The sequence below is a fragment of the Trachinotus anak genome, unplaced genomic scaffold (genome assembly GCF_046630095.1).
Source record: "Trachinotus anak isolate AG129_WGS33_773 ecotype Australia unplaced genomic scaffold, CSIRO_AGI_Tana_v1 ptg000001l, whole genome shotgun sequence".
In the NCBI taxonomy this organism is placed as follows: domain Eukaryota; kingdom Metazoa; phylum Chordata; class Actinopteri; order Carangiformes; family Carangidae; genus Trachinotus; species Trachinotus anak.
This window is the reverse complement of record NW_027273852.1, coordinates 14,774,243-14,799,817: the sequence shown is the minus strand read 5'-3', so window position 1 is coordinate 14,799,817 and position 25,575 is coordinate 14,774,243. Positions and strand designations below refer to the sequence as shown.

The 25,575-nt window shown below is 38.8% G+C and overlaps 3 protein-coding genes across 5 annotated transcripts; all 3 read right to left on the bottom strand.

The window, feature by feature from the left end:
- Positions 1-255: 255 nt before the first annotated feature.
- Positions 256-5,348, bottom strand: p2ry8 (P2Y receptor family member 8). Of its 2 annotated transcripts, none has more exons than XM_071479658.1 (3): positions 4,422-5,348; positions 2,856-3,175; positions 256-2,531 (listed from the first exon to the last, which is right to left on the bottom strand). In XM_071479658.1, exons 2-3 carry the CDS (start codon positions 3,146-3,148, stop codon positions 1,835-1,837), a joined length of 990 nt encoding a protein of 329 aa, XP_071335759.1. In that variant the 5' UTR covers positions 3,149-3,175; positions 4,422-5,348; the 3' UTR covers positions 256-1,834. The 2 variants fall into 2 exon arrangements, with proteins under 2 accessions (XP_071335759.1, XP_071335750.1); XM_071479649.1 differs by having other exon boundaries at positions 4,418-5,335.
- Positions 5,349-6,033: 685 nt separating this feature from the next.
- On the bottom strand, positions 6,034-11,617 carry upf3a (UPF3A regulator of nonsense mediated mRNA decay). Of its 2 annotated transcripts, none has more exons than XM_071479602.1 (10): positions 11,419-11,617; positions 10,476-10,582; positions 10,265-10,371; positions 9,933-10,031; positions 9,653-9,763; positions 9,458-9,513; positions 9,215-9,373; positions 8,971-9,104; positions 7,704-8,004; positions 6,034-7,433 (listed from the first exon to the last, which is right to left on the bottom strand). In XM_071479602.1, exons 1-10 carry the CDS (start codon positions 11,557-11,559, stop codon positions 7,245-7,247), a joined length of 1,404 nt encoding a protein of 467 aa, XP_071335703.1. In that variant the 5' UTR covers positions 11,560-11,617; the 3' UTR covers positions 6,034-7,244. The 2 variants fall into 2 exon arrangements, with proteins under 2 accessions (XP_071335703.1, XP_071335712.1); XM_071479611.1 differs by having other exon boundaries at positions 7,716-8,004; positions 11,419-11,616.
- A 2,085-nt stretch (positions 11,618-13,702) lies between these two features.
- cdc16 (cell division cycle 16 homolog (S. cerevisiae)) lies at positions 13,703-25,427 on the bottom strand. The gene is made up of 18 exons (XM_071479596.1): positions 25,241-25,427; positions 25,000-25,054; positions 24,597-24,694; positions 24,359-24,397; positions 24,077-24,217; positions 22,764-22,923; positions 22,541-22,635; positions 21,785-21,918; positions 20,815-20,894; positions 20,631-20,680; positions 20,480-20,553; positions 20,252-20,377; positions 19,546-19,698; positions 18,653-18,716; positions 18,472-18,533; positions 15,593-15,728; positions 15,055-15,145; positions 13,703-14,530 (listed from the first exon to the last, which is right to left on the bottom strand). The coding sequence occupies exons 1-18, from the start codon at positions 25,286-25,288 to the stop codon at positions 14,277-14,279; spliced, it is 1,860 nt and encodes a 619-aa protein (XP_071335697.1). The 5' UTR covers positions 25,289-25,427; the 3' UTR covers positions 13,703-14,276.
- Positions 25,428-25,575: the final 148 nt, after the last annotated feature.

Genomic DNA, 25,575 nt, shown 5'->3' with positions numbered 1-25,575 from the left:
CAAAACCGGTTCTGCATTTGTTTGTTCCCCAGTTTACTTCTGTTGTTATTCCTATTATTATAGTAAAGACTTGTCCGAGTAAAGTGTGGTCCAACTGGTGGCCTAAGTCCAACAACCCACAACCAAGTGTGAAGTACACCACATGTGCCAGGCTTGGCCCATTACTAGTTCTGATGGTGGGCCAGAATGGCCTCTGTTAATTTCCTGCTATTTCCCCCATACCGACTCTTCCCTTAGATGCAGGATAGAATCAAATTACATAACTGCTCTTTTATTAAATGACACATTAACACACCATGAATATTCACATTCTCATGGACACACAGAGTAAATCAGCAAACATGAAGCAAAAGTCCAGTAAAAACACCAACTGCAAGTGAAACTAAATCTATAAACCTCAGCTGCAAGTCAAAGAAAGGTCAACATTCATAAACTGCAGCAGTAGGTTATGGCAAAAGACCAACACCAGCTGTGCATGAAGTTCATGATACCAATAAATTACCACACAACATTATCTCATGAAATTAGTCATGATCATACAGTTCATTCATTTTAAAGCAATTTTGACAAAACAAAAGTCTTAAATGTCACATGTTCCTGTGGCCAAGGATGGTTATTTTGGAGACTTGCATCGCTCTGTCCTAAAGCTAGAAATCAGAGAGAAGCCTCAAACCAAGCTCCTTCATAGACAACACAAGGGGGCACTGACTTTGTGAAGTATCAGCAGTTGTGTATTCCATTAAAATATTCATTAAATGTCATAAGTGACAAATGAAAATGTGGAATGCAGGAACAACATCATTTTCCCCACATTAAAAGCTATTGAGTGCAAATGATGAACTAATATAGCATAGGAACATACTCTGGAGGTATAGACTTGCTTGTAAATGTCATAGATTATAAATGCCATCAGTCAGGCTGCCGAAGTTATATAATTAAAATTAGTTTGATCAACTAGGGGAAATAAAATTTCCCAAATTCCCAAATTCTTTGCAATTTTACATTGGAACATTATTCTTAAACTGTTGCACTATTTTCCCACACAGTCTTTCACAGAGTGGTGAACATCCCCCCATCTTCACTTCACAGAGACTCTGCCTCTCTTGTTGCCCCTGTCCCACCTTTTTTGAAATGTGTTGCTGGCATCAAATTCAAATCGAGCATATATTTTTCAAAAAACAATAACATTTCTTAGTTTCAACATTTGATATGTTGTCTTTGTTCTATTTCCAATTAAATATGGGTTTGCATGATTTGCAAATCATAATATTCAGTTTTTCTTTACATTTTACACAGAGTCCCAACTTTTTTGGAAATAGGGTTGTACTTAGACGTGTATGGAGATAATATTAGAAATGTTAAAAAGTGCGGCAGTGAAGGCTAATATAATACAAACACTGTATTCACATTTTCTTTACATGTGTGCATGCTACATTTTGTCAGGACAATGTTTACGATACTTGTGGCAGTTTTAAAATAAACAGACAATAAATGATTGTTCATTCTTTAAAAAAAACAACTGCAAACAAACACATATGGTAATGCAGAAAATAGACAAACATTTTTGCATGGAGACTCAGCTGCAGTCCATGTTGATTTGTTCTGTGGTGCACATGCAAAATAAAATCAAATGATTTTGACATTTTGACCCAAGAAAAGATTTTGCAAGAGGTTGTTACATGTACACTCACACCTTTGGCACACTTCGTTTTCCTAACTTCCTCTCTCATGTCTCTCTCAACCTTTTCTCTAATTCCCTCTGTCTATGCTATGGTGCGCTGTGGCATCAAAGACATTTTGCTTCATATTCTTTCTCATGACTTTCATAAACGCACTACGGTGTGCACAAAGTCTCTTTATGCTCCATCTTCATCGAGTCGGCACTACTATGGCTGTGCAGATTCATTATCTGTCGCAGCTTTTGTCTGAATTCCTTGGAAGCAAAGTAGTAAATGAAGGGATCGAGGCAGCTATTCACGCAGCTGAAACAGAGAGACAATTTGTAGGCCATGTAGAGAGACTTTTTATAAAAGAGCCTCAGCACGCTGTGAATCAACAGGAGGATGTTGTTGGGTGCAAAACAAAGGGTGAAGACCAGGAGAACAAAGATGGCCAGACGTATCGCTCTCTTTTTCTGGGATGTCTTGGAATCTCTGGCCAGTTTGCGTATGACACTTACGTAGCAGAATGTTGTGACACAGAAAGGGAAGAGGAAGAGAACGAACACCATGGAGAAGAGGAAGGTTGCCCAGGCCTGCAATGATGGGAGCATGTCTTGCTTCAGCACATCAAAGCAGGTGGTAATCCCGAGCTCAGAAATCTTAAAGGTCAGATCTGTGGTCATCAGCGGATGCAGAACACACAGGACCAAACCCCACATGAAAAGGCAACTGATGACAGCGATGTACCTCCTCCCACTGGTTTGTCTGAATTGCATAGGCCTGACGATGCCCAGGTAGCGGTCAATACTGATGGCCATCATGGTCAGGATGGAGCAGTACATATTGGTGTAGAAGATGAGGGTCAGGAAACTGTAGGTGGATATATAGAAGAAGAGAGTGTTATATTTAATCACTGGTTATAGAAAATTATGATTTCAACAATAGTTTTATATTTTGGGAAATGTGCTCACACTAATTTCTGGTCATTTAGTATGAATCTACAGCTAGCAGATAGCTACTGCAGTTTAGGATGAAGGCTGGCTCTGTCCACAGGTAACAAAATTCAATAGCAGTTCCTCTATGGCTCATCAATAAACATGTTGTGCCTTGTTTGTTTGATCTTTGGGAAAAAAAGTATAAACATGAGACGTTGTGGATTGACGTCTCACATCAACTTGCAGTCATAAACAATACCTGCACATGTTGGATCCCAGATTCCAGTCGTATCCTTGGAACTGATAGGCAACCTGGAAGGGCAGGGCAGCACCGAGGGCCAAGTCAGTGAGAGTGAGATTAATCATGAAGATGATGGAAGGAGTCTTTGGCGTGGTACGGAAGATGAGGAGCCAAAGAGAAAGACCATTTCCCACTAGGTTAATGGCAGTGACGATCATGTAGATGACAGAAATGATGATGCTGGTTTTCACGTCCTGAAACAGGGACAGGGTGGCGTTGTCTAGCTTGGTGCTGCTTAAATTTCCCGTCATGACTGGATTGGAATGGGCTCCAATTACCTGTGTGCCAGTGTTTAACAAAAGCTTGTGAGGCTTGTGGAAGACTGTTCATTTTTTCATTGCAACATACTGAAATAAAGCAGTATCATTATGCACAATCGATCTATTGCACATAATGTAATTGTTGTGTAATACTTCAATGACAAAGCCTGCAACAGATATTATACACCGCAAAAGGAAAATGCTCTTATCTAAACCAATCCTTATCTAGAGTGATGCATGCCACTGAATGAAAACTTTTGCAAAACTGTGCAAAACTGATTGATGTCAAGGTGTGAAAAAGATACTGTAAAACTCATCTCATGATGCCATTAGTCTGTGTTGTTGTTTGCGTGCAAGAAGCACATGTGTCGGGTGGAGTTTTCACACAGGAAAAGGACACGCATGATTTGCGGTGGAGTACCAACTGTTTCTCTCAATAGCTTGTGTACAATTGACTCACACAAATGTTGGGGGAAGGATTCACAACTTCCAATGATTACATTTAAATCAGCTTAACTAAGAGGCAAGCACCGTTATATGGTTAACACTTCAACACAGACAGGGAAACACTTTCTTTGACACTTAGAGCACAGTGCTGTGGTGGTGATGCTCGGGAAGGGGGATTGCCACAAACCAGACCAGTTTACCAATGAACTATTGTAATTTTCACTGGAGGTTATGTAATGGAAAGTACCACATTACTGCAACAATGATCAGAACAATAATAACGAAAGTAATCACCCTTACTGCATCACTATTTTGGTAACAAACTATATCACAAAAAATACTACTGGTTTCACCTAAAAATTACAACTGTAATTTGAAAAATATAAATGCTGTTTATTTTCCCTTCTTTCTCTCCATTTCTCTAAATGATTATTTGTTGCACCTGTAATGAGACCAAGTTGCAAGAACCACTTCGGGAATGTATTGTGCTATACATGCTACGCTAATGTTGTATCCTGGTTGTAAGGTATTTAGTTATTTGTGTTTATGTGTTAATAAAGAATATAAATATTGTAAAAATGTGGGAATATTTACTCTTTTGACTTACATTAAGTCACTGAGAACATTTAAAAATATTAAATCCAAATGACCAAAGAGTTTTCACTGAAGTACACACGAATACAAGATAAAAAGTATCAAGCAAGTGACACATGGCACGACTTAAGCTGAATACAAAACAACACTAACAGTGGAAATACATTAAGTTTAGCAGCTCTCCAGATAAAGCTCAGTAAAAGTCAGTTGAGAACTCACCTACACGAAGGCAAACAAGATGGGAGGTAGGCTTGTGAGTGCCAGTTGCAGATAGGGTACAGATATGTTACTGCTGAGGAAATGTGGTTTCAGAGTGCCAGAAAGAGAGAGGAAATGGACCATGTGACAAGTCTTTATCCTACAAACTGCCGTAACAGCCACGCGGTAGATTCAGTCTTGGAATGACTCTTAAGACATGTGCATGCCTAAGACTCGCCACGATAACCAACACGGTTGTCTAACTCCTCAGCATGTGGTTCATCAATCATCTCTACAATCACTGCTGAACTATACCTGTAGATGTGGGAGGTATGAACACTAGAAAGGACTTATAGGAAGTTTGTAGGAAGAAAAGCAGTTAAATCACATACCTCTGCCTTGGAAGTGGCTGAAATATCAAAAGGTGACTATCACTTATGACAGCACTGTGGTGACTGACGCAAAAGAGCTGTAACAAAGTAAAACCTGTGGGAAGTATGCAAATGCAAAATTTAAAAGCCCATATTCAATTCAATATTACTTATATAGTGCCAAATTATAACATAAGTTATCTAATGGCACTTTTCATATAGAGCAGATCTAGACCGTACTCTATATTATTACAGAGAGCAAACATTCCCCTATGAGCAAGCACTTGGTGACAGTGGCGAGGAAAAACTCCCTTTTAACAGGCAGAAACCTTGAACAATAAAATAATATAATAAAACTTAAGATTAATAATAACAACATGATGACTAAAAATAATACAGCTCTGGAGGACAAAATACCATAGAAAGCACGCACACACACACACACACACACACACACACACTTACTTGTACTTCTATCTTTGTGAGGACACTCATTGACATAATGCATTCCCTAGCCCCTTACCCTAACCTTAATCATCACAACTGAGTGCCTAACCCTAACCCTGACCCTAACCTTAACCTAAACCTAACTTTAAGCATAACTCTAAAACCAAGTCGTAACCCTCAAAATGTGATTTGAAGGTGTCTCAAAAAGTGAGGACCAGCCAAAATGTCCTCACTTTCCCAAAATGTCCTCACTCTGTTGGTAAAATACTTTTTTGGTCCTTACTATGTAGCAAGTACAAGTGTACACACACACACACACACACACACACACACACAAACATACAAGTTCACACACATGCTATATGAGTTTATGTGAAGTGAAAAAAATTCACAAAGATTCACAGGATGTGCTAACAGACTTCCTGTTAAATATGACAGTTCTGCTTTATCTAGGTGAGAGTGTCAAAAACAATGTCTGTGAGATTTTTCGAATATTAAAATGCAAAAGAGAACAAAGAGTAAAAAAATTAAAAAACACTCTTATCTTTCACATTAACTAAAAAAAATCAACACCAACATGCCACCTGGCGTCGGGTATCAGTGATCTCAACAAAATTAGAGAAAACAGGATGAGGGTTTTCTAAAGCCTTGGATAATCCACTATGAAAAGTGAAACAGCTAGACACGTCTAACGCTTGTGTCTTCTTACAGTGCTATATCTGACTCATATCTGCCATTTGGAAATTTGCACTATGGGCAGTGCTGCTTCACCCAAACTGTCAGTTAACTACTACAATGACTGAACTGTTTAGTCTCTCATAATGGTAGAAGAGCTTTATTTTCCCACCACTCAAGGAGAAAAAAAAGATACAAGAGGTATGATAGACCAATGTTAGGGCATATGCAGAAATAATATAAGGCTTGTTAAACAGACTACATTACTTAATCAATATTTGTGGCTTTTCCATTGCATTTAATTGACATAATTAGTAGAAAACCATGCAAACAGCATAGAAAATTCATTGTTATGACTTATCTGTGTCATTCCTTGTCATCTTACATTTTATTTCTAGGAAATGCTTTATAGAAATGTAGAGAATGTGTTCTTCCTGGCTCATGGGTGATCATGTACAAAGCTTTGCTCACAAAACAATTCTTGTCTCTGTTGTACGACACCTTAAGACTAAGATGGATCCAATGTAATAAGACACATAAAAATTAGGAAAAAAGTGGAAAAACACATTGACATTGTCCTCTTAATCAATAATAACTCTTCCTCTCAGTCGCTCACCCTCACACACAAAAATACACAGAATTTCATTTTCTACATCCATTCTCTGTAAGTTCTACTTACATTATATTTCACTTTAATAAAATCTATAAGATCATTAAAAAACATCCAGTGTCAGTGAACTCTACAAAGGTTTGGTAACAAGTTTTGTTGCAGAGGATGAGATGACGGCTTCACGAGCAAACCACTGATGGACACCACATGTGAGCTGCCTCTTACAGGAACAGAGGAACACATTTCAAAAACAGGATCACGAAAGGAAATGACACTTGGCTGCCTCATGAGACAAAGCTTTGATGAAACTGACAACTAGCTCGTGGGAGGCAGTTTAAAAAAAAAGATAAATCTGTGCATCAGCACTAAGATAAGTAAGTATGAGAAATCAAGTTGACTGTTGTGCTATCACCAAGGTAACTACTGTTGTTTGCAGCTGTTCTCAGTGTTTTCATACTGTTTATTCCAAAGATTAAAACTAATGGTACACTTTGATAGTTCTTTGAATATTAATCAGTGGGACACTTCAAATATTTGCATGTGCTAAAAATGTTCATGCTTGACCAACATTCAAAGAGTTATATTACACCTAAACACTGATGAACGTTACTAAAAGACTGTTTGCTTTTGAAGTGCTTTCTCCCTCAGTGGGGTTTATTAGTTTTATAAGCTCAAGACTGTCACCATCAACTCAGGCTGAAAAACTGAATAATTTATTTGCATTTCCTCTGAACACCCAGGCTGCTCACTGCTCATCTTTGCTTTTCTCGAAGCCCTTTTCCAGCCCCGTTGCCATAGTGACAACCTCATAACAATGCTCTGTCCCAGGTTCGGGTGAAGGGCCCACAGGCATGCAGTCATAACCTTTGCCTGCTGAGCTCATGCGCTTGCGGTTGCGTGCACCTGGCTGATAGAGCTGCATGGCTGGACGGTCCTGCAGGGAGACAAGAGAGCAGGGACATGGGAGAGACAAGCAGCACACAATTTGAATCTGTATATTCATAGATGCACACTCATTTTATTTTCTTAATTCTTGTCTCAAGGCAGTGGGTGTCCCGTTTCTGTGGTGCAGGTGATGATTATCATCCGTACACAGCCACATATCAATAAACTTCTGCCTCAAAGTTACAAGTCTGCATCATTAGAGACAAAAGAATAAGTTGTCACCCCACCCCACCCCCACCCCACCTCATTTCATGCTCACCTTCTCGCTCACCTTGTTTCGGAGGCGTTCCTTCCTATTACCCAGGTCCTCCCTGTCCTCCTTTCCTAGTTTGTCTCCGCTATCAGGACAGTAAGAAAAGCCATGATGGTGCCCCTCTTTCTTGGCTCGGTCTTGGCAGTAGCCCTTCCCCCATTTGGTCTCATCTTTGCGGCGCATAAACTTATCAAACTCATAGTGGTGTCGTTGTCTTTTCCTCTCTTCATCTTTCCCTCGGTGATCCTTATCTCTCTGTCGTCGTCCGTGCTGCTCTCTCTGCTCCTTGTCGCTCTCAGGCTGACCTCTAGCGGCCAAAGTGAAGATTGCATAGACACCAAATACATCATTATTACAAAGACATAATTGTTATTATAAAAACTCTTGATACCTTTTAACAGTTAGGTGTAGGTGCATGTTTTATTCATACCATAACATATGGACATATATTCACATGTAAACCCATTTTACCTGTAGATGACAAGTAATATGTATGATTCCCAAAAAAATTATAACTGGAAATATTGGTTTTCCCCATTGTGGTGTTGGGAACACCAACAAATGTTGAATATAATCAATTATCTAGATATATCTCCGACCAGCAAATGCAGTGACACGACCAAAACAATGTTCAGAATAATCTAACAAGCCTTTTCACTATTGTGATATCTTAAACCATGTCACTGTGTGATACAGGTTAATGTCCATTTTTGTCCTAAATGTAAAACAGACATAAATGAGCCACACCTCTTCATAGGTGACATGCACCATCATTATCAGGAAAATACACTCAAGTTAACTTTGAGTCAATATGCATTTACTTCATTTATCAATCACCAGCAATGTACACTGTATATAGCCAACCCACCACTTAATGTGGCTGCTGAAAATGACAAAATAAATAAATAAAGAGAAGTACAATATAGAGCACAAAGTAAAGACTGGCAAAGACAAAGTCAAGTAAAATTTGTACATTGACAACTGGCCCAGTTTTTCTATATATCCTGTCTCAGCTACAGTAGCAGTGGTGCCCCCTTATGATGAAAGATCAGGATAAAAAGCTTATAGCAATTCATTCGATTCATTGATCCACTCGTTAATTTCATTGTTCTCCCCCTCAAACAACACAAGCATCTTTGGCAGAGTATAAACTCACCAACAGGTTCCCTCAATTATTTACCAATAAAATTACGAGTGACTTGTTTAAACAAGTACGAATGAAACTACTGTCCCTGTAAAAACTTGGCCAGCTACAGTGAAGAATTTCACTTACTTTTCTTTGGGGTCCTTTGACTTCATTTGTCCTCCAGCCTTCTCCCATTTCCCCCTGTCTGTCTCCCCAATGTCACTTTTGTCTTTCATTCGGTCTGAATCCACATCATCGTCTCTGTCACTCTTCTTCAGGAGCTGAACATACAGATAATACGGGACAGCTCTGTAACTATACGCTCCTGCAACCCCCCCAGACAACTGATATAAACAAGCAAGTATGAAAATGATTTTTAGAGACTTGTTACCTTGATTTTGATGTCTTTATCAGACAATTTCTTCTGCTTCTCAGCCTCTTTCCGTTTGCGTCTCTCCTCCTCTCGTCGCTTTCTCTTCTCCTCCTCCCTTTGCCGTTTCTTTTCAAGCTCTCTCCTCCTCCTCTCCTCTCTCTTCTCCTCTCTTATTCTCTGTAAGGAAGGATGTGGCAATAAGAAACGATTTTTTTTACATTTTTCAAAACAATTTGCGGGTAATTTTCTTGTCTTTCTTACCTGTTTCTCAATTTTCTTGTTTTTGATGTACTCCAACAGAGGTGTTGTCCGCTTGGCTGAAACCCCAAAAATAAAAAAGAAAAAGAAAAGAAAAAGGGAGAGAAGCAAACAAACGTTGAATAACTTATAACCGGATCTTGAAACTTGTTCTAATGATTCACAGGAAAATAATCATCTGTTCATATGGTACTGTACCTATAAGCTCTCTGGTCTTGGCCTCTATCTCTCCCAGCAGAGTCTCAGGATTGGCCATAGACTTCTCCTCATCACAGGAGTAATTCTCCAGGAAGCGCTTATATTCTGGATCTGACAGGATTTCAGGGCCAAGATATGCAAAATATGTCAGATCATTAGTGATACCAAATATTGATTTTCTGTGAATATTACATTGGAACAAATTTTTACAAGCTAAATATCATGTCTACTGTGCATCAGGTGAGATACGTATAACGGCTCAAGCTCTGTATTTCAATACCTTCTTCGATACTTCCGGCTTTGGCATCTTTCTTTTTTAGCTTCTTCTTAGAAATTTTCTGGAAGGGGGCAAACTCCACCACTGCAGGATATTCCTGGCCTGGGTAAATATTGGAATAAAAGGCAACTCATCATTTCACACACCAGTTATCAAATAGTGACAATAGCAACGAAAGCTCTAAAGCCACCTCTCTGTCCATAAAATCCAGCCTCTAGCTGTAAAACAAACATGTTTCTGTTTGCATTTAATATGGCAGGACACTGTTTGTCCACCTTCACGGCACCATACTGCCAACAAAGTAAAATTGAATTTAAGCAAAAGCTAAGAAATACCCTTGTTGTCAATGAAGACATAGCCGTCAAATCGATCTCTAAACAGCAGGATATCTTCAGGGTTTTTGAAATTGATATATGCTCTGGAGAACAGGTGAGGATAGAGGCTGTGTGTGAGAGAGAAAGACAAGGAAGGAGAAGTCATAAACATTTTCATAAAAAGTAAAAGGCGACAGGATTTTGTATAATGAGGTTGAAAATGTTATCATACCTTTGATCTGCTGGGAAAAACTCAAAATAGTCGTAGGACGGCAGTGGACTGAGCTGTTCCTCTAGTTGGTCCTTTGACAGGTTAGGTGGGAGCCTTCGAATCACCACCTGCAATAAGTCATTTAAATATTTTTCTCCTGTTCAGGTAATCACATACATATTAATACGAGGAGGATGGTTCAGGTTTCATACTTTCGGATGTTGCCCTTTCTGCATCCAACTGAAATTCAAAATAGAGAATCACATATGCCTTAGGGCACCCACCTAGGGTAGTTTGATGCATAAAGTGGATGATGGGACATTGCTTTTATACATTCACCACTGAGATACACAGCCTCAGTGCTATTTTGACCACTAGAGGTGATCTCAAATGGTCAAAGATACCAAATATGTCTGAATATGGCTGAATCTAAAATATCTAAACTGATCACAAGAGTGGGTTTGAATATTTCATTTGACTCATCAAATGGTTGAAACAAGCTGATACAGAGTACACTAAGAAATTAGAAAGAAGAAGAAGAATATGGTTTGATTAATACTGAAAATTGTTATTGGTTGCAGCATTACTCAGAATCACATGGCACTTTGACAACAGGATTGGGGGCTCTATAAAAAGGGGGTTTGTCAAATGTTGACAAACCACAGATGACGCAAGCATATGGACAGGATTGGACACAGTATTGTGATAATCCTCTGTAGACACTATTTGAACACTACCTGCAAATGTCGGCGTCATTTACAAACTAAATGAATCCCTACATCAAATAAAGTGAGACAGAGATGTAGAAATGACGGCGATGCGAGGTTTATAACGTTTACTGTCGCTGTCCGCGGTGCTGAAATGACCCCCCCCCACCCCCACCCCCCTCCCTCCATGCCTCCTCCATGTCTGTTTTCCACACAACATAAGCAACGCGACGCACCGCAAACGCTCGGCTCCCTACCTTCGTAAAAACCTCTTTCTTCTCTTCTTTCTGCTTGGGGTTACAAGGGGCGTTTTCTGGCTCTCTCGGGATGTCCCTAAACTGTATCTCCACGACGTTTTTCTCCTTGCCCACGGTCATTTGGTCCTTTTCAGACCTCATCTCTCTCCATCTCCCTCTGCCTCTCCAAGCCCGTGTTAAGTCACTGTGTGCTCGCGAGAATACCGTAATATCGCGAGCGGAGAGAAAACTTGACAGACAGCTCTGAAATGTCTGTGGACATTTACCTGTGGATATGTCCATAGTCACTATCAAACCAACAAACCAATGAAAAGAAAATGGTCACTAGTTGGTATGAAGTTATTTTTGGAATAACTTTTATGAGCATTTCATTCTTGATTCTTTATATAAATCATCACAGTGCATCAACATTCATTAATACTAATACAAGTATTATACTTACAAAAAAAGTACAAAATAATACCAATAAAATAACTTATTAAAAGCCTTTATCTATAGCTCATTGGTTACTATTACTCAATCAGTGTTGGCCAAGTTGCAACTCACTTATTTCCAAAAAATGGCTTAATATTGGCTCGCAGTCTACCACATAATATGGCATATCATTTGATTGATATCAAGATATCGAGACAATATGGACATAATCCAGTATTACTATAAACTGTTCTTTTTTTCAAATAAATGAGCTGCAACACGATGACCTCATGGATTACACATAAAGTCTGTTTATTTATTGATGTTGTCGCTTATGGTTGACTAATGGAACAGTAGCTACATAACCTTAGAAAATTACGCATCACAGGTGCACAAAACCTCTGCTAAGAAACTATTTGTTTGCACCAAACAAGTAGAGGGAAGGAGACCGATTCCCAGCCGCTGTGTGTGTGTGAGTGCACAGTTTGTCCCGGTGTCTCTACAACTGCACATCGGAGTCTGTTGAGCAGTGAGTGGGGCTGCGGGGCTTCACGCTTCACTGATCCACACAGGACGAGCTGCCGGGAGAGCCGCTGCCCGCAGAGCCCCACGACTCAGGGTAGGAGCACTGACTCACTGACCGCCTGTGGACATCTCGCCCGGGAACTGGGGAAGAAAACATGGGACGATGAGCGACGACTTTGATGCTTTTTTTTTTTTTTTTTTGGCTTCTTGCAATAAAATGGACATGCACGGCTCAAATTACTCTTCACGCTTACACTGAGGAAATAAAGATATTTTTTTCCCGAGTATGTATGAAACATCTGCAGCCATGGCTATTGTGTAGGGTAGTCTGGTAAACACTCTAACTTTTATTGAGCAGAAAATGATAATTTTATGAATGTTCTTCAAACTCACCACTGAGGAAAGTTTGCCTGCCACTGCTGCTCTCCACACACAGCCGAGGTCTCTCCGGGGTCGACACGGAGCTCTTAAGGCTGGGGACAAACGTGGAGCATGTGTCCAGGTCCCGACAGACCCTGTCTTGGGTGTAAATAACGGCCGACTTAGACGGAGTACAGCCCATCTCCACAGCCGTTATCCATTGAACAAAGGTCCGGGAGGTAAACAACGGGACGCTGTACCCGGGACATGTATGTCAGAGACGGGAGAGGAGAGGAGTTGTTTTCATTTGAGGTAGTGAAAATCCACCCCTCCCCTAAACCGGAACATGACATTTGAGGGAAGGGTCTGAGCTCCAGTCCGCCTCACACTACATATTCATCACTTTTCTTCTGGAGGGGTTGGGATGAAGTGGTAAATTCTCTCTAAGCTGCAGTGGACTCCTTGCTTTAAAACATTCGCTTGAACAGGATAAACTGCTTTCCATCCATATATTAGGGAGTTTGTATTCTGCAAAGATAAACGTATGCTGTAGGATGGTTAGGTGTTGAACACATTTCACTTACATTTATATTGGTGAACAACATTTTCCATAGAATATTTCCCATTTAAATTTGGCTAATTTTGCAAGTTAAATTTGGTTTATACTAATAACTAACTATTTGGGCAAATATCAGGATAAGTAACAGAATGTCTGACAAAACACAGTATTTGAGTATTACAGATTTTGTAAGTTGCGAGATTTTCAAGCATTAAAAGGTTTTAAATTAAACAAAACTCAACAATGTAAACACCAGAAATATAATCTACAGCATCTCAATGAGGATTATGTCAATATGACAATAGGTAGAAAGAAAGAATAATTAAAAAAAAAATGCACCAGCCTTATTGCCATAGCATTTGGTCTGCCTATTTTAACAAACCAACCACTTTCTTCTGATTCACACAAAAAAACAGGTAGGCTATGTTTAAATTTATAATGATAAATGCATGGTTTATTGTTACAATTTTCAAGAACTGTTTTAACCAAAAACGCTTGTATTTAGCTGGCTCTTTATTCAAGGTGAAAATCCACAGGTTAAGCAACATGGTGGGTCCTGCCATAGGCAGTAATAAGTGACTATAGTCTTTTAGTTGTGATGCGAGATGTGCTGCTGTTTGCCATGTTCAACCAAGTGTCAGAGGATCACATGTTCCCATTGTCTTCAGGGTTAACCCAAGGTCCAATGCTAAACCAGATACTCAGTCCCTTTACCAAGGCACGTGTTATTTCCCCTTTAAAGTGCATTCTTGCTAAATGAATATGATGTACAGCAGTTGCTGTATACAAATTCACCCTCACTTTTACTAATGTTAAAAATGTTCACAACTGCATGTTCTCTCTTTTCTCACTTACAGAAACAACCATATCTAATGCACAAGAGGGGGAATCCACAGGAAACCATTGGTGAAGTTTTGGTTTAAATGTTGTCCTTGGGCTTGGATATGTGTACCTATGACAACCTGCTGCTATGACAGTTCCACCTCCTGACAGGATGAGATCACGTGCTGGTGTCTGACAAGGTGTCTAACATGACGTCACTCTCATACATGTCACACTCCAGGGTTAGAGAGAGCCGAAGGGGCGTCTCCAGCATCATCTTGTCCTGATTTGACAGTGGTGTCTCCAAAGACGCAATGCTGGTGTCTTCCAATCTCGGCGTGGCTAGAAGGTCACCAGACTCTGACGTGTTGAGCATCTTCATCAGCGCTGGAGTGTTCAGGCTGCCTCGCACTTTGTCATTAATGTCAGTGCCTTAGTGGAAACAAATGACAACACATTACTGTTGAGACCTCAGTGCTGGTCTGAACATTTTATAGGCTTCAAATATTCACTGGTGACTCAGAACAGAGATTAAATATTTTCCACAAAAGGAAAATTTTGGCTGAACGAAGTGAAAAAAAACCAACTAAAAATCTCATTTACCTGTTGTGTTAGCTAGACATACAGATTTGTCTTCTGAATTTATGGAATATCTGCCACTGAGATTTTTGTTACTGCTCCAAAATTGTATTTGCGATACCCATGGTAATAAAAAAACATCTCTTCCATAAGAAAATGTCCCAGTTAATCCTGATAAACCCAGTAACATGGTATCAAGAAGTGTTATTAAAGCATTACAAATACTAATACAGTGGTAACAATCAAATAATTGGATTTTTCAAGTCAGCCTTATAAAAAAGCCACAATATAAAATGCTAAAAAAATTCAAACATTTTCACAATCAAATTTTTAAGATAAAATAACTTCTCTGAAATTGCAGTATAGCTGTATCATACCTATATAGGCATCTGTGTCACCAATGTACATCTCTATGCAGTGGCCAAGCATCGTCACAGAGAAAGTGTCATCCCTTTTCAGTCCAAGTGCCTGCCACAGAAAAAAAAAAATACAACTTCAAGTCTCTCTCTAAAAAGAAAAATAGATTTTTTTTTTTTTTTTAAATCAACCAATCACAGCCCCCTTTTCACACTTTATGCATTCAAAACAAACAAAAAAATAATAATAAAACAAAAACTGTCAAGTCTCATATAATCAAAACCATCACACTGTGTTTTGGATGATGTCACCAATCTATTTTACTTTATAATGTGGTTTTCTATCCATTCCTTATTTTTATTAAACTGGATTTAATGCTTGTGGTCCCTACCCTTGACACTGAACTCACAGAAATGCTTTGATTTCCAATATTATATCATTTCCTCATATTCTTATACTCTCACAAGAAGCCATCAACTCTCCTTTCTCTGAGTGCTGTCAAACAAATGATACCAAATAAGACACAAATCCAGTTCTTTTGAGTGAAAGGGACTTTACCGTATGAAAGTAGTCGATAGCACTCTCAAAGTCGCCCATGAGGCTGTGTACGTATCCTATGGCAGCGTAGGTGGAGGCGTGCTGAGGGATTAAGACCAGTGCTTGACGGTGATACTCCAGTGCCTGGTCATACTTTCTATAGAAACAAACACCACAATTTACAAAGTCAATATCAATGGATTCAACAAAATTTCGTAAGCAGATTGATTGCAGACCTGTGACACAATACTTCTCATCATAAAGTCTCCTTAAAAAGATTTAAGCAGGTCTGTAAACTGCTGCTGTGATTGCTTTGTTTAAGATTGGTAAGTATGTGTAGCTTTAGGCTAACAATCACCAAAAAGGTTTTCTATGTGGGCTACTCTACTGACAATGACTGAGTGAGTTTGTGAGTGAAATACAAGCCAATTTTATGAGGGTGTCATAACAAAAAAAAAAAAAAAATGCTATAATTAAGTTTTTATTACTGCAAAAAGACAACCGACACTAGAAAGAGCGCTTACCTGCTCCATAACACAAACAACATCATGCCTTTAAATGTATATATATCTATATCTATATCTATATATATATCTATATCTATATATACACACACACAGGTGCTGGTCATATAATTAGAATATAATGAAAAAGTTGATTTATTTCAGTAATTACATTCAAAAAGTGAAACTTGTATAATGAATACATTCATTCCACACAGACTGATATATTTCAAGTGTTTATTTCTTCTAATTTTGACGATTATAACTGACAACTAATAAAAACCACAAATTCAGTATCTCAGAAAATTAGAATATTGTGAAAAGGTTCAATATTGAAGACACCTGGTGCCACACTCTAATCAGCTAATTAACTCAAAACACCCGCAAAGGCCTTTAAATGGTCTCTCAGTCTAGTTCTGTAGGCTACACAATCATGGGGAAGACTGCTGACTTGACAGTTGTCCAAAAGACGACCATTGACACCTTGCACAAGGAGGGCAAGACACAAAAGGTCATTGCTAAAGAGGCTGGCTGTTCACAGGGCTCTGTGTCCAAGCACATTAATAGAGAGGCGAAGGGAAGGAAAACATGTGGTAGAAAAAAGTGTACAAGCAATAGGGATAACTGCACTCTGGAGAGGATTGTGAAACAAAACCCATTCAAAAATGTGGGGGAGATTCACAAAGAGTGGACTGCAGCTGGAGTCAGCGCTTCAAGAACCACCACGCACAGACATATGCAAGACATGGGTTTCAGCTGTCGCATTGCTTGTGTCAAGCCACTCTTGAACAAGAGACAGTGTCAGAAGCGTCTCGCCTGGGCTAAAGACAAAAAGGACTGGACTGCTGCTGAGTGGTCCAAAGTTATGTTCTCTGATGAAAGTAAATTTTGCATTTCCTTTGGAAATCAAGGTCCCAGAGTCTGGACGAAGAGAGGAGAGGCACAGAATCCATGTTGCTTGACGTCCAGTGTAAAGTTTCCACAGTCAGTGATCGTTTGGGGTGCCATGTCATCTGCTGGTGTTGGTCCACTGTGTTTTCTGAGGTCCAAGGTCAACGTAGCCGTCTACCAAGAAGTTTTAGAGCACTTCATGCTTCCTGCTGCTGACCAACTTTATGGAGATGCAGATTTCATTTTCCAACAGGACTTGGCACCTGCACACAGTGTCAAAGCTACCAGTACCTGGTTTAAGGACCATGGTATCCCTGTTCTTAATTGGCCAGCAAACTCGCCTGATCTTAACCCCATAGAAAATCTATGGGGTACTGTGAAGAGGAAGATGCGATACGCCAGACCCAACAACGCAGAAGAGCTGAAGGCCACTATCAGAGCAACCTGGGCTCTCATAACACCTGAGCAGTGCCATAGACTGATCGACTCCATGCCACGCCGCATTGCTGCAGTAATTCAGGCAAAAGGAGCCCCAACCAAGTATTGAGTGCTGTACATGCTCATACTTTTCATGTTCATACTTTTCAGTTGGCCAACATTTCTAAAAATCCTTTTTTTGTACTGGTCTTAAGTAATATTCTAATTTTCTGAGATACTGAATTTGTGATTTTCATTAGTTGTCAGTTATAATCATCAAAATTAAAAGAAATAAACATTTGAAATATATCAGTCTGTGTGTAATGAATGAATACAATATACAAGTTTCACTTTTTGAATGTAATTACTGAAATAAATCAACTTTTTCATGATATTCTAATTATATGACCAGCACCTGTATATATAAGTGTACATTTAAAGGCATGATGGAGAAATCATTCATTTCATTGCTAAGATAGATAACCACAAAAGGAACTTTCCAAACAGAGGATTATGTAAAAAAAATATATAAATACTTCAGTTATAATCATTTTGAAAAACTTTCAGATGAAAAATTGCAAGAATCTGTTCTTTTGGTAATGCATCGACGATGCACCAACAAGCTTCATGAAGTATTCTTTTTGTGTAGAAGGATCTACATAAAAAACTATCCATGCCTTTCAAAACAACCACTTCTGTGACACACATTCTGCAAGCCCCTTATATCTGTTGAATGGTGGCTATGCATAATTCATTAAAGGGTCTTTGCATGAATTCTCAATGGGGACCCTTCCTATGCAGAATGATTGCTAAGAACAAGTGAGGACATCTCTGAAAATAGTTTGTAGAAAATAGATAAGTAGGGGAATGAACAAATTGGAGAAGAGTGCACTCCAGGCAATTTTCTTTTATTATTCACTCAGGAATAACTTAGCCTCCCATATTTTACTAGCACTATGTACTAACTCAAACTAGTCCAAAAAATCCATGACGTCATTAGAAAAACAGCAGAGTTGCAAGTACAAGCCAGTCTCCTACTGGGGCTATTCAAGACCATTTATTCAAATAGAAAAATAGCTTCATACTCACTTCAGTTTCCGACATACATGACCTAAGTTGTTTAGCAAGGGCTCCCATTTGTCCACAGTGACCTTAAATATTAAAGCAAAACAGTAAAAGGCATAATTTAACTAATTCTCACAGAGACATGGTCATGTTTTTAAAACATGCATCACAATGATACTTTCCAGTTGAATAAATTAGCAGTTACCTCATTCCCTATGGCTTTGATCTTCTCCATTGCATCAAGAAACAGCTTCTCAGCAGTCTTCCAGCTGAAATAGAAGATGTGAAAAACAATCTTACCGTACAGCAACTCCGGAAAAAACTATAAACTAAATAAATATAAACTATATAATAAATAAGATTCCACTGCGTGTGTAATCTGTCAACATTTTCAGGTATCTGTCTTTGAGATTCCAATATAATACAGGTGAATGTAATTTTGTCTTTGGCAATCACAGCATGGACAAATTACACTTATCATAAGCCTAGCTGTCAACAGTATTCATGGAAACACTTTAATCAGCAGAAAGTAGTTGAAAATAGTTAACAACTACTGTTACTATCCACCTATTATCAAAACCCACACAAATGATTCTAAAATGATCTGCATGACGAGATACATCCACAGTTATGTGAGAAAATATATCTTTTTGTAAACTAAGTAAACCAAACCTATGAGGCATAGCTCAGTTCTTCCCCCTAAGATGATACAATTTAATCACTGGTAGTTACATCAATGTGTGAGTATTAGCTGATGCTCAGGGTTAAATACTGTAAACTGCAGTCATTTCATGTAAATCTGAATCAGACAGACTAAAGAGCAGCAGACAGGGCTGCACTAACAGAAACTATTTAATCGAATAAAGCTTTTAGACGTAAGCAAGATCGCTACTCCTCACTTTGTCAAGCAAGTTTTTGTTCAATCAGTGATTTCATTTGGTACATGGATAATACATGCAGGTCATTTTTAACCTAAAACCACTTTTTACAAATACCACTGCAGTGGGCCAAAATCTGTTTGTGGTGCTAATAACATTTATACAACTTTAGCCAAACTAGAGGTGTCTGTGCTATTGTGTTTGTGGCTGCATGACTCACTCTCCATTTTGAAATGCAACCACTGCCACTTCGTGTATGACGAATGGGTCCTCTGGAGCGATACTAAGAGCCTGGCTGAAGAAACGTTCTGCCAGCTTGGAGTTGTTGGTCAGACCGTACTCCAGGCCGATGTAGAGCATGGGTAAGTGACACCTGCATGAGAAAGTGCAGGAGACATCAAGACCCAAGCCATCGTTGTCCTATGTTTTAGAAATTAATGTAATAATGTTTAAATTCTACATTATTTTTGACAGCCATTAAAAACTGAAACCAACAATTGCTTAAAAGTGAAAATAGATAGATAAAATACTTAATTTACTAATGTTAATCCCTTGGGGAAATTCAGAAATGTCCCTGAAATCGAAAAGGCCAATACGTAACTGTTTATTGTTTTTTTTGTTTTTTTAAGCAGGTTTGCATGTTCTCATAATGTTTCTCTGAACTAATGTAAAGAACAAAATAACAAAAGTGTTACCAATCCAGATGTCTTGTGACTGGAAAGACAAACTAAAAAAACATTCAGAAGTAGCAACATTTTGTTTCCGCTGTAAACTTTCAGCGGCCACATTAGCTCCATTCTATGATTTAGGCTGAGAACACGGGCATATTTTTTGCATAAAACATTGCTATGACAGCTCTAAAAAGACACATACCTATAAAAGTACATGGAGTTGTGAACTCCAGGACATGTCAGTCATGTACTTACCCTTTCATCAGCTGGGCAGCAGTGAAGTAAGCGGCCATGGCTTGGTCGTGCTCACTCTCCACTGCAAATGAATGACCATAGGCAATCCAAGCAGGACCATAGGTCCTCTCCAGGGTGGTGGCTTTGCTATAGGAGATATATAATATCCAATATGTGTAAGTAAACCTAAATGCATGCCTGTAATGTGGCCAGAAAAAGATGCTTTCTTTTGAGTGTGCTTATACATACCTAAGGTATCGCCGAGCATGTTCGTTTTTATGGCCAACCATGAGATAGTAGCACCCAACAGCAAACCAGGATACCTGATAAAGAGTTTTTATTTGGTTATCAAATCCTGGAAATTATGTAATCAGGATAAAGTGAAAATCACAACACTTACTGGGTTGTTGGGATATAAGTCTACAAGTTTGTGTGAGAGGTAAAACAACTCTGCAGGGGGTAAAAAAACAAAACACAAACGCTTTAATCAGAGCAAAAGTAACCATTTAACTACTATAGTGATGGGTACCAACCAAACTAAACTTTTTTATATGTGGATCAGTGGTTGATTTTTAGATTTTTACCATTTGCTTTTCCAAGCTCCACCAGAGTGCCTATATGGACTGGTAAACAGTTGGCATGGAAGGGGTCTTTAACCATCACCCTGAAATACAAACAAACAGCTGCATTAAATGGTCCTGTACTGTCTGGATAGTGACCCTCTATGACAGTAAACTTTCACAGTGTGTCTTCCAAATCATTAATCTAATTCATTAATAAAAAAATAAATAAATAAATATCCATAGCCTCAAATTTATACATACTACATACATATTTTGCTAGCTGCCTAGTATGACCAGTTCACTTCAAATCATATCCAGTTCAGGGTAAACAGAAAAGGACAACTTAGAAATAAACTTATGTCAACACAAATGGGGGAAGTGAGATATCTTTGAAGCTTCATTATCTCCAAGTCCATCAATAGTCAAAGGTAATAAAATCTGAATTCACCATTTATTAGTATGACCTCAAAATTCATACACAATCAGTAAGTATAGTACTTGCAAAAGAAAGAAGTCCAGTATGATTTGGACACTTGCAACAAAAGTGGCAGCTACCAGATAAAACAAGAAGATGCCCGAACAGAATGATAAACAATGAAATTATCCAGTGTAAGTGAACTGTCACATCCCAATTTTTTTTGTAATTACTGCTGTTTAAAAACATATGTAAATAATGTGAATATATTGTGTTCAAAGTGCATTACATATTAGTGTTTTAGATTTACTATTACACTACAATAATAACTCCAAATCATTTCCTTTTGTTGCAATAAGATATAACTTGTAGGCAATGGTACATACTAAAGCAAGCTACACAATGTGTATGTAGCTGAGAGTTAATATCATTGTGTGATGTTACAGCATATGATTTTGGCATTATGCATGCAGGCCCCACATTTCCTGAGAGGGTTCTTATGAATTTCTAAATTACGTGCAGTACAATAAACAAAAAAAAGAAAACAACAGACAGAGGAAAACTGCAGACACCTACATTGACGTGAGTTTGTAGCACATCTTGAAATCACAGTTATAATAATGCCTCTCAGCAAGAGACACCACAACATCCAAGTTGTCCTGAAGACCATTGACCATCTCTGGCACCACCAGATCACTGGGCTTGTTATACTGCAGGAGAAAGGAGAAGGAGAGAGCATGTGTATGTATTTATTCATGTGTGTGTGGGTACAGGGTTTAAATGTGAGTAGGTGGAAAATAGACAAAGCAAGGTCACAAAGAAGGCAGAGAAAGGTGAGGGATGAAAAGACGGTAGAAGAGAAATGCGCCAGAATATCCTTAATAAGGATTTGCATTTCAATCAATATTAACTGTATATAAATGAACCCTGAAGCTTAGCAACAGTGGAGAGCACCATTAAGTTGTTAGCTCTCTCTTGCTATCTCAATAAGCTCAAATCAAAGAATAAGGCAGGATGGTATATGAGGGACTAACCAAAATAAACAACAGTGCCAGTGTTTGTTGTAATGAAAGAACAAGTCATCCAGTGCAACATTATAGCTCATTCCTGTGTTTTTAAAAATGTTTGTATAATAATGTGTCGATGACACAGAAGGAAAAAGATATATCAGGCTTTGGCAGCACAGACAATATGTGTTAGTGGCAGTGATTCATTGTTAGTTTAGGTCTTTTCATCAGAGTTGTTGACAAAAATAAAAATGTAAAACATCACCAGCTTTAACTGACAAGCAAAAGCAATATATATTAACTTTAAATGCAGCACTCCCCCTACCTTCTTTAACTTATTCTCAAAAAGGAAGTGTAATAGCTCCTCCTCTTCCTCGGTGCATTGTTGACTCAAAGGAAGCGAGTCAAGGAAGTCTTTCTCTATTGAAAAATGAATAACAGGTTTCACACAGACTGCCATTATACAAGTTACTGAAATGAAAAAACATGGAATATATCTGTAGAAAATGAAAAGATCGGTGCACATCATTGCCACAGAGCAGCCTCACCTTCCTGCGCAGTCAACATGTGGTGGGACGTTAAAAGGTCAAAGGCTTCAAAGCAGTACACATCCAGTTTCAAGGCCTCTTTGTAGCTGGAGGTGGCCAGTGGTCTGTTGTCCATGGCATCATAGATCTTACCCCGCAGGAGGCAGATGGAGCTGTTGATCTGAAATATTTCAGAGAGGGGAAAGAACAGAAAGAGGAGGACTAGAAATTAAACGATATAAAAATCAAATATCACGATTATAGTGACCAAAATTGTCACCGTTATCAGTATTATCATGGTATTGTTAAAATGTGTTGAAAATGTTCAATAAGTAAACACACAACGAGATATAATTTCATCAAGTGAATGTTTCCATTTAAACATTAAAATAATTACATGTCCAACACATCTGTGTCACAGATGAGGACACGGGACCAGTAGCATTACTGGGTTTGTCTGCTGCATGCCCACTCTGTGAACAAGGCAAAAGCAACTGTACTATTATTCATATTATTATTATTATTATTCTCATTTATTATTATTGCTTTCCATACTATAGTGTCTTTCAGAGCACAGACACTGTAGACACACCTGTCATGGTGCTGTTAATCCTGAAAAAATAAGGCTACACTGCCTTCAGGGATGAAAGAGTGAGCTACAGCCCTTACATAAGTTTTAAAAACACACAATCACCAATCAAAGCATCTCACATGGAGGCTCAGTAGCTAGCAGCTCACGCTTTCTCTCCTGTGTCTGTGTGTGTGCTCTCTCATGTGATGACATCACTTCGAAAAGAAAGGCAAACTTATGTGGCAGTGTAAAAGGTAAGTGTAACCCATCAATTTTGGTGTAAAAAGGTATTAGAAGGATGAAAAATTTCTGGAGCAACACTGTCACTGCCTTCTGCCATGTTATAATAACACATAACAAACCCATGTTGCATGCTGCATATGTGTCTGGGAGACTGTTGCTGGTTGATGCCCCGCACAACCTAATGTGATTCAAATAAACCTCAGTAATTAACCATGGTAATAAACAGTTATAGTGATAATTTTCTAGCAACAAAACTGTACTTGGTAGTGGTACAATTTGTAGGAACTGAAACTGTGCATGGCTGCAAAGTCAGGACACTAAAGGAAAATTCATTGGCACAGTACAGCTATGTATTTGTACTAAATGCATGAAACAAAAAAGTTACTCAAAAACATTTGAGTGGTGATATCGATAATACTTGACAGGCAACATTATAGAACAATGTTGAGCAACACTGACAACTAAGACAGTCCCAAATCTTTGATGTTTTCAATATATTTCAGTAGCAGCCCAGACTTACAGAGGCAGGTGACATGTCCCAATCCTTAGTAGACTCTGGTGTCCCATTGTCCTCTTTTCCACTCCTGTCCAGCAGTTTCTTACTAGCTGGCTCCTCTGCATCCAAAATATCCAAGGCCTGCTGGAACTCTTTGGCAGCATACTTTGAAGAAAAAAAGAAAAAACATCTAAATCTAAAGCATTAACAAAATCTGGCTAGGTTCTGTAGCCAATATCCTGCAATTTATAAACATGCATGGTTGTGCTGAATGGGTGGATAGAGTAGTATTTTTTATTTACTCACATGGCACCTTGCAGCAAGGTACTGGCAAGCTCCATACAACTGTATGAAGGAAGACAAATGTTGTTTCAGACTGGGGTCTGATATGATTGCTTTTATTTATTTTGATCTTAACACATGACAAATCATTACACAAAGTACCCAAAAAATCCTTCATACATTACATTAGCTATCATACTATCGCTCAATCCACATGCATCGCTTTGCACATATCAATAATCCACACTTCACCTATAATTACCTTGTCAAGTTTTCGTGAACGGAGGGCATGGGAGGCTCTGTGGTACTGTGATGTTAAGTAAAGGCACTGAGCTAGCCAGTAGATATCCTGTGGATCCTCTGTATGCCAAAAAAAGAGGTAAGACCATCAGTCTCTGATCTTAGAGAGTCACCACTGACAAGCTACACAACAACACTGAAGTTATCGGCAAGCTACTGTGTTATCCGCCATCGCCAATGGTAAAAAAGTCTATTTCCAGCTGTAATGGCGTCATAGTACGTGAAAACAAGTAGAACAGGAACAAAACATGAACGCTCTCCCTATAAAATACCAGTCATATAAACATCAGTTCTATAGCTGAAGGTGACAGGTTGGCAAGTAGCTATGATACCAGCTAGTCATGAACAGCATTAACGTTACTCACCATGGGAAAGGGATGCTATCTTGTCGGCCCAAAAGAGAGCACTTTGATACTGTTGCTGTAAACACACAGACAAATAAAGGAGTCACGAAGGAGTCACTCGAAGGAGTACTTTTTGTTGTGGGTGGCTTTAAGATAGCCAGACAGGCAAACTGTGAATGTTTGTAACCACTGACGCTAGGTTTGCTCGCAAGCTAGCATTAGCTACCAACACAGAAACTCTTAAAGAAATTATAAATTTTACCTGGTCAATGTAATGCCGTACTCGCTTTCGAAGTCTGTCGAGATTCATTTTTGATTTTTTTAATTTAATTTGACGCTCTGACCATCAGAAGTGTGTCATTCTTGGAGAAAAAACTGTGTATAAAACTGTGCACTCAACAGTAATACGCGCTAGCTTGCTAGCTGCGTAAAATCAAATCCGCGGCTTCTTTCTGCAACGAGTGTTCTACCAAATTGTGCCGTACGGAAACTCGTCCCGGATGAAGAGTTCCATATTGCCGATAGTCTTATTCACTTTCGTTGCATGTCTAGCAAACGAAACAAATCTATACATATAAAAAATGCGCACATTCTTTG